General features: G+C 39.1%; 2 protein-coding genes across 3 annotated transcripts in view; one reads left to right on the top strand and one right to left on the bottom strand.

Moving 5' to 3' along the window:
• Window positions 1-1,368: 1,368 nt before the first annotated feature.
• On the top strand, window positions 1,369-3,741 carry LOC107703519 (39S ribosomal protein L35, mitochondrial-like). Its single transcript, XM_016506172.1, has 4 exons — window positions 1,369-1,475; window positions 1,917-2,067; window positions 3,111-3,255; window positions 3,373-3,741. The coding sequence occupies exons 1-4, from the start codon at window positions 1,445-1,447 to the stop codon at window positions 3,559-3,561; spliced, it is 516 nt and encodes a 171-aa protein (XP_016361658.1). The 5' UTR covers window positions 1,369-1,444; the 3' UTR covers window positions 3,562-3,741.
• Window positions 3,742-5,174: 1,433 nt separating this feature from the next.
• The window catches only part of LOC107703485 (receptor expression-enhancing protein 1-like), a 13,531-nt gene continuing 853 nt past the window's right edge, over window positions 5,175-17,852 (bottom strand). Inside the window, exons 2-8 of one of the 2 annotated variants that reach the window (XM_016506110.1) lie at window positions 15,879-15,951; window positions 15,701-15,777; window positions 15,433-15,553; window positions 14,734-14,847; window positions 12,927-13,098; window positions 11,942-12,213; window positions 5,175-7,181 (exon numbers count right to left, since the gene is read on the bottom strand). In XM_016506110.1, the coding sequence (XP_016361596.1) occupies window positions 7,104-7,181; window positions 11,942-12,213; window positions 12,927-13,098; window positions 14,734-14,847; window positions 15,433-15,553; window positions 15,701-15,777; window positions 15,879-15,951 (907 nt within the window). In that variant the 3' untranslated portion in view covers window positions 5,175-7,103. The remainder of the gene's footprint in view (window positions 7,182-11,941; window positions 12,214-12,926; window positions 13,099-14,733; window positions 14,848-15,432; window positions 15,554-15,700; window positions 15,778-15,878; window positions 15,952-17,852) is intronic. The other variant, XM_016506118.1, reaches the window with a different exon arrangement.

The following is a 17,852-nucleotide window of genomic DNA, read 5'->3' as shown; positions in this document are numbered from 1 at the left end:
CAAACCAGCATGACCTATTCTAAGACGTGTAATTATCTTTCCTTCCTTTGGATTCCTGCTCTGCCTGATACTATTTAAGCCTACTTGTTTTTGTATGTTATACAGATGTCGTCCAGTATCAGTTATGTCCCAGTATTCTTGCCATATTTTGTTTGTATGTCCCTTAATAATGGTTTTGATTTCTGTTCTACATAACGGTATTTGTATATCAACTGTTTCATGCTTTATTGCTCCTCTTGCCAGAATATCTACAATCTCATTTCCTTCCACCCCTACGCTGCGTTACACGACGAGTTCCCGCCTCTACTTTGCACGCTTGAATGCCATTGGGCTTTGCGTTGCAACGTCGTTCTGCCAATGAGGCTTCAGTATTTCCCCAATACCACAAATGTGACTCTCTTTTCTGCCGTCTTTTTTTGCGGGTCTAAAACTTTTGTTTGCCAGTTGAAAAGTTTTGCTTGCCAGTGAAGCTGTCTCTCAGTGGGCGGTCTCTAGGATGAAAGGCCTTTTTCTATTGGTCACTGTGCACAAAGAAAAATAAAGATTTTCAAAGATTTATACCCACTGCAAATAATTTTGTTATCAATTTCTTTATTTTTGAGCCTTAAGAAGACTTTTTTTTGCAATCTTTTATTTTTTAATTACAAAATAATTAGTTTTACTCTCAAACACAGAATGTTTGATTGAATAATAAAGACACAAAAATGATTCCATACCCATCGCGTCATCATGATGCAATGTTGAGAGACCGAAATTGAAGGGAACGTCAAAGCAAATTTTCAAATAAGCACAATCTTTTGGAACAATATACACTACCATTAAAAAGTTTGGGGTCAATACGTTTTTTTTTTTTTTTTTAATTAATACTTTTATTCAGCAAAGATATGTTAAGTGTGTTAAGTAAGATATGTACCCGGAGCACACACTGCTCCGGGTGTGTGTTCACTGCTGTGTGTGTGCACTTTGGATGGGATAAATGCAGAGCACTAATTCCTAGTATGGGTCACCATACTTGGCCACGTCACTTCACTTCACTTAAATTGGTTTTAAAAAGTGTAAAGACTTATGTTGTTACAAAATTGTTTTTATTGCAAAATAGATTACAAAAGAACTTTTTATTCATCAAAGAATCCTGAAAAAAGTAGCACTGGTTCCAATGTGTATAAATGTTCTCAGTGGCGTTTTCCCCACAAATTATTATTATTTAATTTGAACAAAGCTAGCATCCATTTACACGATGTATTATTCTTCGCGGTTTTCTATATCTAGATCTAGTGTTTTGTGTAATAAATTGAGCTCACAACTTCAATTTATTATTTTTATTATATATTTGATTTCTGGGAATCAATTTTAGTTGGGTTTTTGTAGCCCTTTTGCTGTTCTCTCCAGCGCGTTCGGTTTGTCCTAACCGGCCACTGTAGTCGATACGTCAGTGGCGTTTAAGATGGCGGCCACCTTGACAAGAGCTCTATCAGGTAGAAAAAGTGCACATTTAAGTTTTAAGGTCAGAAATACGTTGCTGAAAATGAAAAAAATGAAATTTTATAGACTCTTAAAGTTGGCGTGCATTGGAATACACCATTAAAGATTCCTGTGTCTATTTCAATTTGCAAAGGACGTCTGTGCACTGGACCCGTTTTCTTCGATGCAATAACAATTTAGTGCGTTTTATCCGACGTTTTATTTAATATTATATTATATTATTCTAAATGTCATTTATGTCTTTCTTTACAAGTCTTTTTTTTCGATTTCATCGTGGTAGAATGTGAAAAATGTGATGTATAACAGTTATGCTACTGTAGTCTATCATCAGACAACACAAAACGTCCATACACCGTACTGTATTTTTGTCAGTATGTATCGTATTTATGTAGCTGTGTTCTGTAAATTAGAGTTCTTTCTCCTCTGCTGATCAGGTTTGCTGAGGCCTCTGTCGGTTTTAGGCAGAGACTGTCTCAGACTCACACAGACACCGCGCTTCTCAACTCTATGTCAGAGACATGGCTCTAAACCACTGCCTGCTGTTCACACCGCTGCTCCCCTCCAACAGACCGGCCTGCTGAAGCGGTAAGACCCTCTGTTTACCTATATATCTGAGCAAATATAATCCCACGGGCAATATTGTGTTTAAAATGTAATTAACTTACTTTTTCCTTGAATTGTATCCACTTGTGCACCATTTTTAATGTGAATAACTTGAATATGCAAGGCTTCCGGTGTCAGCCACTTCCAGCTGTTTTAGCTGTGACAAAAACAGTCTGTTATGCTGCTTAACGTTGCATTTATATTATATAAGGTCTCTTTACGCAGCTGAGTTTAGGATGCTCTGTGCCCTGCTCAAAGATGTAAAGCAGAATAAAAGCCAGACTAAATTAAGGCTACTCTGGCCCACCTCAGCCCCTAATATCAAAGCATATAGTTGTATTTGTATCTGTGTAAATGCATTAATGCCACATCTGAGCAGCATTAAACAGTCTGTGGAAAGACACCTAAATGCCACTTCAGAAGCACTTCTGTGCCACCTTTGCAGTGTAAATTTGGCAATATTATCAAACAATTGGGCTTGTAGTGCAAGTAGGTTCATTGTTTGGTACTGCAGTGTTATACTTGTAGTTATTTAACAATAGCAGCTAATGTATCGGAAGTCTCACACATTCTCTGGAAATAACTTACTTTGATGTTGAAAAACAAGGGAGACGTTTCAAGCCTCAGAAATTTAGCTAATGCTATTTTTTCATCAAATACTACATGCTCTAAAGTAGCGGTGGGCTTTCTAGTAACCCTTAAGCCTTGATTAGCTTGTCCAGGTGTGTTTGATTTGGGTTGAAGGAGGGAAACTCTGCTTTGTTGGCTGACACTGTATTGCAGGGATCCTCAAATCTGGCCCACGAGATCCACTTTGCTGCAGAGTTTAGCTCTAACCCTAATCAAACACACCTGAGCAAGCTAATCAATGTCTTCAGGATCATTAGAAAATCACAGGTAGGGGAGTTTGATCAGGGTTGGAGCTAAACTCTGCAGCGCATTGGTCGTCCAGGGCAAGATTTGAAGAACACTGCTGTATTGCATGTTATGCTTATTTACTGATAGTAACCTTTTCTGTTCTGCAGAGTAACTCCCCTCATCCCTTCGTTGATGCTCCAGCCGGTCAGGAACTTAACATATTACAGTCTGAGGAAAGGCAAGAGGAAGTCTGTGAAGTCGGTTGTTCAAAGGTTTCTCAGGCTACACTGTGGCCTGTGGGTGAGGAGAAAGGTAATTTCCTGCTCGCATGTTATTCAGAGCTGTCATAAAATCATTTGTTCAAAGTCCTGTCTGGTATTTAAATCCAGCCGACACACCTGAACTGAAACTTGGTCTTCTTGTTTTTAGGCTGGATATAAGAAAAAGCTGTGGAAGAAGTCAGCAGCCCGCAAGAAGCGCCTCCGAGAACATGTATTCTGTAATAAAACTCAATGTAAATTATTGGACAAAATGACAACATCCTATTGGAAAAGAAGAAACTGGTACCTCAACGACCCGTACCAGAAATACCAGGATAGAGTGAACCTGAAGGTGTAAAACCCTCCTAACCTTACGCTGTTCAAGCAAATAAAGACATGAGACATGAAGTGTGTATGAATTCACTATTGGAAAACATGTTGAGGATTCATGTGTAAATGCTCCTGAATAAATTCTTTCAATTGTTACAGTTTTATAAATGATTGTTTCAAAGTCCACCTATTGTTGGAGACACACGTTTTGCATAAACGTGGCAGAAATATTTAGTTATATTAGGAATTTAGAAATATTTTCTGCATTTTAATGCAGTTGTTCACAAGTGTGGTGTTTAGATTGATTTCAGAAATTAATTCAAATAAAATGATTGATGAAACACTGAAAATTCATAACAGTTAATTAACTGATTATATAAAAATGTATTATTTGTGATTAAGTGGTTCTGTTGTCTTTGTGCCCAACTTTTTGAACTATCTGACAGCTGGCTTTCATTAGCAAAAACTAGTTCATTTATTTTAGTATAATAAAATCATAAATAATTTAAATTATACAATGAATTATGTGCAACTATTATTTAGACCAGATCATGGAAGGAAATAAAAGTGAATCTTTTATATATTTTTCAGTTTAAACAGATCACAAGACACATTTCACATTCACCTTTTAATTGCTAAATGCCAATAATTTTTTTTAAACAGATCATTTCACTCTTTTACATCAACTTCTGTCTTTTCACTCAAGATTTATTCAACTTCGAGCAATGAGAAACAGAATATTCTGGCCTGCCAGACATGACAGCTGTGAAATATGGAAATACTTTTTTTATGTAGATGCTGCAAGCCGTTATGTTATAAGAGAATAGCGAAAAGACGTTTTGACTCTCATAATCTTAACAACCTGGCACAAACAACTCAACAATACATGACAGTTCTGTTTCAAATGGGTTTAACAGACAGCCAGGACTTTTCTAGTCTTTAAAGGCACAGCCTCTACTTAAGTCCCTGTATTTAAATACATCTTCGTCTGACATGATTAAGCATGCATATGCAATGTCGAACGTTCATATTCGAAAATTGACAATCCAGAAAGTTGTCCACCGAGATTAATATTTTAAAGGGGTGCTTCACTGTTTTTTTTTCTAGGTTTGATTGTGTTTATGGGGTGCAGTCTAACATGTCATAGCTATGTGAAAATAAGTGTATAATTGGAACAGTTCATTGTTGGAGCTGAGCTGAATGAGAGAGAGAGATGCAGAGCGTGTGCAGAGCAGGGGGACGCGAGGAACAGTATTGAGAACCGCTGCTTTAGAACATTGATTTTGAAACTTGTGAATCCATTAGAATCGTTAGAAGACAGAATCGCAATTCATATATGAATAGATTTTTTCGTGCACTTCTAGTTTTCTCTTCCTCTTCTCTAAAGCAGCGCAGCATGGCCTCGCCCACTTTGGTGCCTTTTCCCGAGGGCGGGGTTTATCAGGGTTTGGTATGTCACGAACCCGGGAAGTAACTTGTAGTCACTACCAGCCGTTTTTGTAGGCATTAAACCGCCAGAATTTTAAAAGACGATTTCTCCGTTTGCATTTAACTTTCAGCTTCGTAACTTTGCAGATATTGTTTATGCTCAAACAGCAACATTAGAATTAACTAATGTTAAAAATGTGAAATCGTAATCAACCACCCCTTTAAAATGGGTTAAATTCATAAATAGCTATTTTCCCACCGAATGACAGATTACCTAAACCACAACTAAACTGCTCTTCACATGGTATTTCAAAGGTTGTGCCTTGAATGACCTGAATATACAAAGAAGCAACAGTCAGCTGTTTTTATATGCTGTAAAAGGCCAAAGATGGTTCCATACAGAGCACTTTAAAATCCCGCCAATCTCACATAGAGAAAATGCTACTCTCTCACTGTAAAAACTGGAAACACAAACCCAACAAAAAGAACGCCAACCAGATAATCACTATTCCAATGACTTTTTTAGTTCACATTGTAGATATTTTCACGTTCAAATAAAATTGTGATGAAATGACAAAAACTGTTCCTGAGCCTGCTATTTTGTCAGTGAAGTTTGATATAATCATTTGAACGGCTACAAGATCGCAAATACAACAAGTCAAAGCGTGTTTATGAGACTAGGATTTTCATCATTCTCACAGTATAAAACACATTGTGAACAGCTTTCTAAATATACAATGTTCTAAGATCCAGCTGTGTTTGCTATGTGTTTGATAGTTGATGCACTGCTGTCCTCTCCATGACATAGAGATTTACAAGTTACTTGACTGTGATCAGGAATGATGCAACAGCAAACTGTTGTTGAGTTTCTCAGTGATACATGCTAATGTAATTGCACAGTGTTTTCAGACATTTGTTTGTCCTCATATGACTAAATGTGTGAATGCTACAAAAGTAAAACGACTACACTGACTGAAGGACCCGCTTTGTGTTGTGCCAAATCACCACTAATGCCTGCTCAACTCTGATAAGGTACTTTAATACTGAAGGCCAAAAATGTGAGACACATTCAAATTGTCATTGGCAATAATACATGCAACATCAAGCAACTGAAGAGGTTTAAGAAGCCAAACTAAGAAATAACAGAAAATATTCAGCTTAAATTACATCAAAATACATGAAATTCCATGTTGATCAATCAGTGCTGAGTTTTGAAATTATAAAAAAATACTGCATATACCTAATAATTAATGAGGTAAAGTAAGAATCTCCATAAACAAATATCAACTTAATTGCCTCTTTCTGTCTAGAAAGATTTTTAGTGTATTTTTAACAAGATGGTTATTGATTAACTTTATATGAAGTTACAGCGCAATATTTTAAGTTTATGGCTGAACTATTGAAAGTTTAGAAGAATCGTAAAATACATTGCACTTTGTCCATCTATTTTAAATCACAAATCACATCGGGTATTGTGATCAATACCTATATTTGGTTCAACTACAAGCATGTATTAAAAAGTCCGTCTCTACAGATGAACCCTTGCATTTGTTGATACATAAATCATGAAATAAATGTTATGTTTGCAGTCAAACACACCTACCACATCAGTGCAGTATTTTTTTTTCACTAAGAACTACTGTTCTAAGAAAGGCTGATTCTGAAACACCTTGCTACTCAGTAGTCATTGGGGGGGCTTTGGGCGACCCGAAATGAGTGCAGTCCCCCTAAAAATAAAATATGTTCATAAACAGTAAGTATTATGACTGTGTGCAGTGATTATGGTTGGGTGACCAGAGGGACATGCATGCGTTTGTTTCTCCCAAAATCATACCAAGAAATCAAACAGTCGACACTCAAACATACCATAAATATATACAAAACAAGTTTAATAACCCCCAAAGTGTCTCAGAGCAGTAGTATGCACGTGAACGTGTTACCTAAATGAATCCCCTCCCTCTTGAGTGTCAAAGATCAGAAGCGAAAGGTTGCACATCGCTTTGGTTACCTCATTATAGAGCAAGGCTGCTTTTGAATATTTGAACATTTGGGCTGCATTCCATTTTTTTCTCTGCCTTCCCTTGTTGCGTCTTCTCATGTTGCAGGTAAGACAGCTAAAGCGCTCTCGGAGTATATGCACAGTCACATGGCTTCAGTGTCCAAAGAGAGGGCGTTCTTTGATCTGGATCGGGTGACAGGTCTTAGGGTTCTAGGAGGAGGCTGAGAGAGAAACAAGAGACATGTGAGAATATATCAAACAAACGGGTCAATCAGTGAACCAGCAGGTCAAATCAGAGAGCGATGCACACTTCATGTTTACTGTCCACAAATAAACATGATCACAAGATCAGGCCAATATAAGCAAGGGCACATATATTTCTGTGATGTGTCAGTCTAAGGAAAGACAAACATGATTTGAGAATGCATGACTGAATATGCATTGTGTACAAAGGCCTGTTTTTAGTCAGTTAGGTTAGGTGGTATGGTCACGGGTTAAACTGGTCCACTAGCTTTGGTTCATAAAAGAATGAAATGTTGTACAAAAAAAGTGATGCAAAAAAAAAACACAAAAACATTAAGTATTATCAATCTATGGAAGCCTATTTCTCAAATAGTGTCTACACCGGACACAAGCGATACGACAAAATCAAAGTAAATCCATTATAATCATTGAAACTCTCCACATTTGATGAGACAAATACAGTAATATACACACTTACGCTACTACTGACAACAGGACAAAATGCATTTGGAACTTTCGCTTTGACACGTTTAGTGTAGATAACCTCAAGCTGTTGTGATGCGACAACAGATTCGACAACAGATGCGACAGATGCCCAGTGTAGACATGGCATCTGTCACGAAACTGGTCAATTCTCACCATGGACTACATTTCCCACAAGCCCCATACTACACACACAATTACACACACCTGTTCTCCATCAGGAGCAATATAAAGGTTACTTAGTCACTTGCACTCACTGCGAAGCATTGTTTGCCTGTGCGACATACCAAGCGTTTCTTTATTGAGGATTGTTTTTTTGTGTATTACCTGGATTGTTTATCGTTTCTGGATTCTCTGCTGTCTGCCCCGATCTCTTGCCTGTTGTTTGGACTCTGTTTGTTTGCTGCTCTACAATGACCAAGGAGGCCGATTATGAACTTCACGCCTGTTCATTTATGGATAAAGAGACTAATTGTAAAACTGTGTTCCCTTTTGTCCCACCCAACCTCCCTCTTCCTCCTCCTCTGCCGGTCATGTTTTTTGTCCTGTCTCCGCTGTTGTCTGTCTGTCCCTCAGGTCATCCTTCGAGGGTGGTTAGCGGTCAGGATCCCCTTCAGGACATCCAACCTCCAGCTACACCAGGAGTGGAGGAACCTAGATCTCTGTCTTCGGCCTTCAAGACCTGGACTCCACTTTGGTCCGTCGACCCATTGGCGATGCCTCGGCCCCAAGCTACCTCATCTCCACCATGCTCCGTCAGTCCACTAGTTCTGCCAGGCTTCCTCGTCCCCCGGCTCCACGTTGGTCAGTTGTCCCACCCTCGCCTTAGGATTACACTCCTCCAGCTTCACCTCATCCCTCCATTCCTCCAACTTTGTTGGGCTCCTCTCTCCCTTCAGCTCCACCTTGGTCCATGGTTGCTCTGGCTCCACCGTGGCCTTCCGGATCCCCGCCTGCGCTTCAGTCGCCAGAGCCATTGGCTCCGCCATGGTCCTCCATTCCCTCAGTGTCACCTGGGCTCTACGGCTCTTCGTCTCTGCCTTGGGCTCCTCTTTCCCTGGCTCTGTCTCCGTCAGTCGAACCCCTGGTACCTCCAGTTCCACCCCCTTCATGGTTCCTCCCTCCGTCGACTCCACCGTGGACTATTAGTAGAACTTTCTGGTAGGAGCGTCTGGAAGCTGCTTTTAGTGACGTGACATGTGGCCAAGTATGGTGACCCATACTCGGAATTAGTGCTCTGCATTTACCCATCCAAAGTGCACACACACAGCAGTGAACACACACACACCGTGAACACACACCCGGAGCAGTGGGCAGCCATTTATGCTGCGGCGCCCGGGGAGCAGTTGGGGTTCGGTGCCTTGCTCAAGGGCACCTCAGTCGTGGTATTGAAGGTGGAAGAGAGCGCTGTACATTCACTCCCCCCACCTACAATCCCTGCCAGTACGAGACTCGAACCCACAACCTTTGGGTTATGAGTCCGACTCTCTAACCATTAGGCCACGGCTTAGGAGGGGGGGCTCTGTCATGAAACCGGTCAATTCTCACCATGGACTACATTTCCCACAAGCCCCGTACCTGGAACTACAGTAATTACACATACCTGTTCTCCATCAGGAGCACTTGTTTATCATTTCTGGATTCTCTTCTGTCTGCCCCGACCATTGCCTGTTATTGTTTATGCTCCTGTCTCTCCCTTACGGCTGCTTGACTCTGTTCACCATTGATCTGGTGTTAATAAAACTGTAACTGGTTCCTCACTCCGCAGACTCAGTTACAGCATTAGAGTAAAATTGTTAAAGGGGTCATATGATGCGATTTCAAGTTTTCCTTTCTCTTTGAAGTGTTACAAGCTGTTCGTGAATAGATAAGATCCCTAAAGTTGCAAAGACTAAAGTCTCAAACACAAAGAGATATTCTTTATAAAAGTTAAGACTGGTCCACGCCCTCCTAAAACACTTCGTTTAAACATGCCCCCACATGTCTACGTCACTGTGTGCAGTGCATTTTACGGAGGACGAGGACTGTTTCCTGGGAGAGTAGCCTACAATGCCGGTGTTCTGACAAATAATGCAGGCTCATATCCTGTAAGTACGTTTTCATATTTAAAGGATTTACCACTGATGATTCAAACGCGAGTTTTGGGCAGTGTAGAGTAGCACTTGTTGTTTGTCGTTTCTCCGATCACAAATGCAGACATGGTTTTATGTTTACGCGGCTCGATACGCAACGCAAAGACAGTATAAGTCATAATAATCCATAATTATGTCCCCACTGGATGCTACAAATGCCTCGTTTGTAATGGGTTTTATTGGTTTTGTCTCGTCGCGCCGGGACACGGCACCACAATAGGGCAAGGGGCGTAACATTTCCGTCACACGCTTGAGGTATTCAGCCAATCACAACACACTGAAAACCTGACCAATCAGAGCACACCTCGCTTTTCAGAATGATGAGCTTTGTAAAAATCGACGCGTTTCAGAAAGGCGGAGACTATACAAAATATATTCACAATTACAAGACCACTGTGAGAAATAAATTCGCAATAACGAGAAATAAATTCACAAATACAAGAAATAGTCTACATTTTCAGATATAAAATCACAATTACAAGAAAAAAAGTTACAACTGTGAGTCCTGTAAGTAACAGGAGAACAGGAGAAGTTTTACATCATAATTCTTTCTAAATGTTTTTACTGTAGCGTGTGTTTAGATGCTACTCTTGTCCTTCCACACATCTATAAAAGGCAGCAGCATGATCTTAACTACAGGAATATTGAAATGAATCAAAGGATGACATTATGGCATTCTTGCAGTCAATGTTACAGGTCACTCATTCTTAGAGTCGCAACAGTGCTGAACTTTTTTCCATTTATAGACAATTACAGTGAACTGATGAACATCAAGGCTAATTATTAAGTTTAGGTGCACTGATATTTCTATTTGTTCAAGGCATGGTTCACATCAGACAATTCTTGTAAGCTGCAAACTCAGTTCTTTATAGGGCAGGGCTACTCTGACCAACATCTACAAATGAAATCCCATCCCATTTGATTCCTGGTCAGCTGACATCTGACCTGTTAGCTTCTGGAGAAGTCACAGTACCATCACCACAACAAAATATGGTCCACTGTAAGGGGGTGCTCAGAGGTCAAGACAACTTTTATTTCTATAGCGCTTTATACAGTACAGATTGTGCCAAAGCAGCTTCACAGTGATTAACAGGAAAATAGCAGAATCATTGATGAAACTGGAGACAACTCAGATTCTGCTGTACAGCAGCTCTAAAAGACAACAGTGTCATTAAATAGATCAAGTCAGTTCAGTGTTGGTTCAGTTAAGACTGGGCTGCACCATGATTTTAATCATGCTTCTCTATATTTACTAAGCATAATCATATGCGATATTTGCTTGTTGATTAGCCTATTTATCCTGAAACAAGGTTTTCTTTTAAATCGATAAATCTTCTGCCCGGTGGTTTACTTAAACTTTCCAACCTGGCAACCATGTGCACATGCTCTAGATATTCTGCTCAAATAATAGTGTAATAGCGTCTGTTTTCACGCCGGCATTTGCACTGTTTGCTGCGACTAAATCTGTGAGCAGACCATGCGAGTTGACATTCTTTTGGTTTGTGCTTATGTGAAAGTGCAATAATTCTGATGAAATAAACAGTAAGAAATAATAAAAATAAAAGTTTATAAATCAAACATTACTCTAACACTCTTTAAAATCCAAAAGGGGGTTTTTGCAGTGATGCTATAACATTTTGGGTTCCTATTTCCAGTTCTTATTTCTTTTTTTCTTAGAATGACATTTTAATAATCTAAATAACCTTTTTCCATTATAAAGAACCTTTTACCAGCAGAAAATATCAATAACAAGAGACAATAACAAAAAGTTATTCAATAACAAAGATTTGTCAGTTAAGCAGCAAGCATTTTCAAATCTGACATTTTGGTAGAATAAGCCTTATAATTTATGTTGTGTAACAATGTCTCTCATCCATCAAAGTGTCTTGAATAATCTTTCCCTGCCATTTTAGACAGCCACGTCTCTCCTATGACTCACCGTAACCGAATGCTAGTCGTGACCTGAGGTGAGAGTGTCAGACTCATCGGAGACTCACTCAGCTGACTATTGCCGGTAAACAGCAAACATTGGTTAGTGATTTAGCAGGTTAGTCACAACAAGCTAACAGTTAGCTCATTGCTGCCAGGCAAGTCAACAGCTAAGCATCAGAAAACAGGGGTACCTCAGGGGCACGCCTCTTAACTCTGAATTGGACTGAAGCAGATGAGGCAAATTCCTCCTTCTCCTCATGTTCCTCTGAGGCTACGGGTTGGGATGCGGATTTATCCTGGAAGGACTCAGGAGGGGAAAGCAGTGGAGTCATGGGCTCAGGCTGAGGCAGAGTGGGCTGGGATGGGGTCGGGGTGGGTGTGGGTGTCAGCGGACCAGGAGGCTCAATGGGGGCATATTGCTCCAAGTTCAACATCTCATATTCGGTCATGTCAAAATCATGGCCTGTACCATGACAACAGCACATTAAAACACAGACTGTGACTCCAACTTATACTCTGAATATATTTTAAAACTGAGTCAAAGCATTTTTACATTCATTATAAATGGCTTTATGGAAGATTCGATACTTATGTAAAGCAGAATGACAAAAACTGATAAGTTACCATAGTTTTGACACTGTGAAAGACAATGCTGCTAAAAATGATTGGTGCAGGGGAACTTCCTGGTCCTCTTTTGCATTCAATTCAAGTGAATGCAAAGTGAATTCATAATTTCTGAAGCACTGACAGCCCGTTGTCATGCACTTTAACTGTATGGAAAAGAGCAGCAGGAACATTCTGCCAAATATCTTTTTTTGTGTTCCACGGAAGAAACAAACTCATATTGGTTGAACAACATGACTTTGACAGAATTTTCCTTTTTTGGGTGAACTATCCTTTAAGAGAAATAAATGCTTCTCTATGATCCTTTCACTGTAATGCGCAATAAAATTAGGTAAAGACTAGACAATAATAAACAATTTCCTAATCAAACATTTACCCAGGACATTGGCAGGGCTACAACACTCAAGTTAAGGATTAATTACATGTAAGGGATGATTGAGAGAAGCAGCTAAACCAAACAGGATTAGCAGAAATCTGATTGGCTGATAGTAGGATCTTGTTCAAAGGGTTAAGAGAAATACAGCACTGATCATTTGGCTTGTCTTTGCTTACCCTTGCTGTAACCAGCATCTGATTTGCTGCGCATCATAGTGCGTGTTCTGTGCTGCGCGGCTGCAGGTTGAGTAGTTACAGAACTTGCATTCTTTGCCTGGCCCTCTTCCTGGAAAGATGACAGGTCCTGCATGCTGAAACTGCGGAGGCGCTCGGAGAGAACACCCTGGCCCTGGATCGAGAACATGGAGTCAGATGGAACTCTTTAAGATGGTCTAAATACCGTCATGCTGTGTTTTAGACTATCATCAACAATCTGCTTTGTTTATACAAAATCAGCCTGAAGATGTGGAAGTATGTTTTGTTTATGCCGTCTGCTTAAATGATAATAAGGCATAAATATAGTAAATATTGACTTCAAAAGAAACACATATTATCTAAAGTAAACTAAAACCAGTCAATACGGGATACGTTAAACTACACCCAAAAGTGATATATCAAAATGATACTTTTAAGCTATAAATCCCATGTTCTTTGGAGTTAGAACTATTGGATAAACTATTATCTAACATGTCTAGCCTAAACAATTAAACTCATAATTTTGTTTAATAAAATAGTTTTAAAATACAATTATTTTTAGTTTAAAATAGTTTTTTTGTTATAAATTGTATTTGTTTGTTTATAATTTATTTATGCATGCACATATGTTTATTTATTGTTTATTGCTAGATAAAAATGAAATCACTGAAATCTATATGCAGATTTTGGTAATTTTGGTAACAGAGTGAAAAAAAATCTTCAAGAGCTTTAAAGGGGTCATATGATGTGTTTCACCGTGGACGAAGCGGAGTCCAGCCCGGGGTCGTCACATGTGGTTGCCACAAGCCCGCCGGCCGCGCCGTTCTCAAGTCTGCCGGCCGTTCCTCACTTTAGCCCGCAGTGTGTGACGCTGTGTGACGCATTTTCTGGAGGACTGTTTCCTGAACCTGCAGAGTAGCCTACAATGGGTCTGTGCTCAAAGGCTGTTCTATAAAGTGGGGCAGTTCCAACTTTGCAAGGACAGTCTGGCGCTTCTGACTCACAGCCTGTAAGTACATTTTTTATATTTAAAGAATTTGCCACTGATGATTCAAACGTGAGTTTTGAGCAGTGTAGAGTAGTGCTTGTTGTTTGTCATTTCTCCGATCACAAATGCAGACATGGTTTTATGTTTACGCTGCGCGATGCAACGCAACGCATAAAAAGACAGTATAAGTCATTATAATCCGTAATTATGTCCCCACTGGATGCGACAAATGCCTAGTTTATAATGGGTTTTAATGTTTTTGTCTTGTCGCTCCGGCCGGGCAGGGCATCACAGTATGGTAAGGGGTGTAACATTTCCGTCACACGCTTGAGGTATTCGGCCAATCACAGCGCACTGGATAGCTGGCCAATCAGAGCACACCTCGCTTTTCAGACCGATGAGCTTTGTAAAAATCGACATGTTTCAGAAAGGCGGGGCATAGAGGAGAAACAATAATGTACAGTATGTGGAAAATAATGTTTTTTAACCTTAAACCGCATAAACACATTTCATTACACCAAATACATAAAATAATATTCTTTTTAGCAACATCATATGACCCCTTTAACTTCCTATCGTATTGGAGAGAAAAGAAGTAGCACGTTTATCTGCCAGAATAGGTCTTTAAGCGCAATGGATTGTGCGTAATATTAGCCATTAGAGTGTGCATGGAGCCACACTTCAAAAATCTACCTGAAATAGTAGACCATCCAGGGACTTTTGACATACTCTTTTCAACATAGTATGCTTTGGGACACATGGATAGTATGAACATCGGGACGCAGGGTATTAGATTACTACCTTAGTGGCAGCCATTACAGCAGCTGTTGCCGCCACATTTAGGCCTCTCCTTCCAAAATGCATCAGGGTGTCGTAGCTTTTATCTTTTGCTTGGCAAAGGTATTCATCGATGTCCTAAGAAAGAGTCATAAAGAACATTTCACATCAGTTGTATGAAGAATGGTACTGTTTCATTCCATTGTCCTTTACATGTTTAACTTTTCATTTTCTCTTTGTTATCAGTGGTGTTTGTCAATTCCATTTGCCCTTAGTTTGTCCTTCTGATGAATTTCCTGCCCCAAGAATAAAGAGCAGAGGAAAGACTGTGGAAAATAACAGTACCATTTCCTCCACCACCGCTCATCCTCTGTCAACCAGGGAAATCAACTCAAAAAGCTTACAGGAAAAGGAGTCAAATGTACTTCCTCCTCAATACCAACAATTCAGTTTCTTAGCATTAAAAACACTGGTAAATTGAGATTCTCGACAGCTGATAAGGATGATGCTTGCTAGTTTGTTTAACATTTAGAATATTAGAATATTTATTAGTCTGTGTATTAGAGAAAGTTCTGTATATCATTTTATATATCATTTTATTTAAATATATAATTTGATTTCATTTGAATTTTTTTTAGCCTAGACAGGGTAAAAAAAAAAAAATAGATCAACAGAACGGAAACATAAAAATGAACAGTGAACAGATCACATCAAATACTGTACCTTCTCCTTAGAGGACAGTGTAGGGTGGACAAATTTTCTATATAAAACACTGGATCCCTTTGTGTATGGGGAAAGTAACCACACCACAAAGGCAATTTTGAGTTCATAGTAGAATGGGAGCCTTCAAAAGACAATAAAAGAAAATCATACACTCATGTGTCATGCTGGTTACAGCCCATGTCAAATCGTCATATGCATCAGCAGAAATAAAAATATGAGTAATTCCTAACAAAAGGATATGACAAAAGCAATGGCACATTGTACTCACCAGCACAAAAAGATATCAGTAATCACTTCAACTGTAGTAAAAAGTGCAAATATTATCCAGTACATCATCCATTTCACCTGTTTGAAATGAGCAGAATAGTAAGTTTATGGAACCAGCAGGCAAATAAACATTAAGTCATTAAGCTCAACTGATGAAAATATATCAGAGCTGTACTTACATATTCTCTCACATCTTTCGATTTAACAGCTTTATATGAGGAGTATGCCGGGTAAAGAGTACCAAATATGAGCCTGTAAGAAATGCAACAATCATGCTTAAGATAAATAAGTGGAAAACAAACAGAATAGGACAAGTGTACAAGTGTATTTGACATGGGTTTTATTTGTTGTATTTTAAAATATCTCATTTTATTTCATTAATTATAATTTCTGTTGGCAAAACAATACGATGTTGCCTTTTTTGTTATTTTGTGAATTATTATGTTTCATAGTTATGTAATAAGTCAATAAATAGAAGTACTCTAAATACTCTAAAAATAGCTTATGAACACATTTAAGTATTTTTTTTCACATTTCACTTGAAATATAAAATGCAAGGTTTTGTGTCAATAAATAGTTCCATGTGACAACTTACCCCAAATAGTGTATACCCCACTTGCCCTGCTATAGAATGTGATTTAAATTAACACGTGATTTAACTGACACTGACTTGTATTACCTCACCTGTGCATGTACTCAAATCTCTTCAGAAAACAGTTAAGGTTACACTCTAAAAAAATGCTGGGTTAAATACCCAGTGCTGGGTAAAATAGGGACAAACCCAGCAATTGGGTTGTTTTGACCCAGCAGTTGGGTTACTACCCAGAAGGTTGGGTTAAATATTTAACCAAACTGCTGGGTCAAAACAGCATTTTTTTAGAGTGTATGTAGGGTTTATTTGTCACAGAAATTAATGACAAGTGTTATATGATTTCAGTATTACAAAATGACATAAAAATGCCTACTAATTATTTCCATCTAGGCCCACCACTTCCCTGAAAGGAAACCGCTCCACTCCCTTTCCATTATTGAAATTTGAGATAACTGCCCTTTAGTAGGCCCAGAATATTATTCTTCCAGTTCTTGCCTATTGTAACGCCACTGTAAACAGGCGACATATCTTCACGACTCCGTTTATGTTCCAGGCTTGATAAAAATAGACCGAGGGCGCAAAGAAAGATCAGAAGCAAATGGGACGGAACACTGCTGACACTATAGATTAAATGGGTGATTGGAAAGTACTAGATAACCAAAAGAAGTGCCCTGCACCTGTGTTTAAGTATTTCAGTTTAGCACTATTTCAGTGTCCTCTCTTTCTCAGTCCCAGCCCTGCAACAGCTGCGCTTCTGACCCGATCAAATGACCCACCCACAAACCGAGTCCAGAGTCACCCAGTCACCGTCAGGGACCCTCGAAACAAAACATTTCTGACTAAATAGAGCCCGCTGCACACTATCTAGGGCACGCCACGCAAAAACACCGGTTTGTTGTCTATTTTTAGACTCTTCACACAGCTAGTTTACAGCACAAGTGTTGGCATATGTGCAATGTCATCGGATATTGTGATCTAAGATGAATCGAACGGCTATTTAGAGATTTTGCGCGCATAGCAAGAGGACTGCCTGAAGCGTTAAACAAAACTAAGACATTTACGTGGAATACATCAAAACGCGCACGGAAAAGAATAAGCCAATTAAACAAAATTCGCGATAATAAACCAAATACTGGAAAACACATCAGTGACCATCAGCGGGTTGATCATCCCATTGTCTTTCTTTACGACACATCAAAGACTTACTCTACTGTACACTCTAAAAGGTGCTGGGTTAAATACAACCCAGTGCTGGGTAAAATAGGGACAAACCCAGCAATTGGGTTGTTAAACAACCCAATTGCTGGGTTTGTCCCTATTTTACCCAGCACTGGGTATTTAACCCAGCATTTTTTTAGAGTGTAACCTTAACTGTTTTCTGAAGAGATTTGAGTACATGCACAGGTGAGGTAATACAAGTCAGTGTCAGTTAAATCACGTGTTAATTTAAATCACATTCTATAGCAGGGCAAGTGGGGTATACACTATTTGGGGTAAGTTGTCACATGGAACTATTTATTGACACAAAACCTTGCATTTTATATTTCAAGTGAAATGTGAC

The sequence above is a fragment of the Sinocyclocheilus anshuiensis genome, unplaced genomic scaffold (assembly GCF_001515605.1).
Source record: "Sinocyclocheilus anshuiensis isolate Anshui unplaced genomic scaffold, SAMN03320099.WGS_v1.1 scaffold2045, whole genome shotgun sequence".
Taxonomy (NCBI): Eukaryota; Metazoa; Chordata; class Actinopteri; order Cypriniformes; family Cyprinidae; genus Sinocyclocheilus; species Sinocyclocheilus anshuiensis.
Note: the sequence above shows the minus strand (reverse complement) of the source record. Positions and strands in the feature narration are given on the sequence as shown.

What these genes read in the sequence shown, in the direction of transcription:
- LOC107703519 (XM_016506172.1), top strand. Translation starts at nt 1,445, where the DNA reads ATGGCGGCCACCTTGACAAGAGCTCTATCAG. An exon ending in CTTGACAAGAGCTCTATCAG is followed by an intron (nt 1,476 to 1,916) that starts GTAGAAAAAGTG and finishes TCTGCTGATCAG; the next exon opens with GTTTGCTGAGGCCTCTGTCG. An exon ending in GCCTGTGGGTGAGGAGAAAG is followed by an intron (nt 3,256 to 3,372) that starts GTAATTTCCTGC and finishes TCTTGTTTTTAG; the next exon opens with GCTGGATATAAGAAAAAGCT.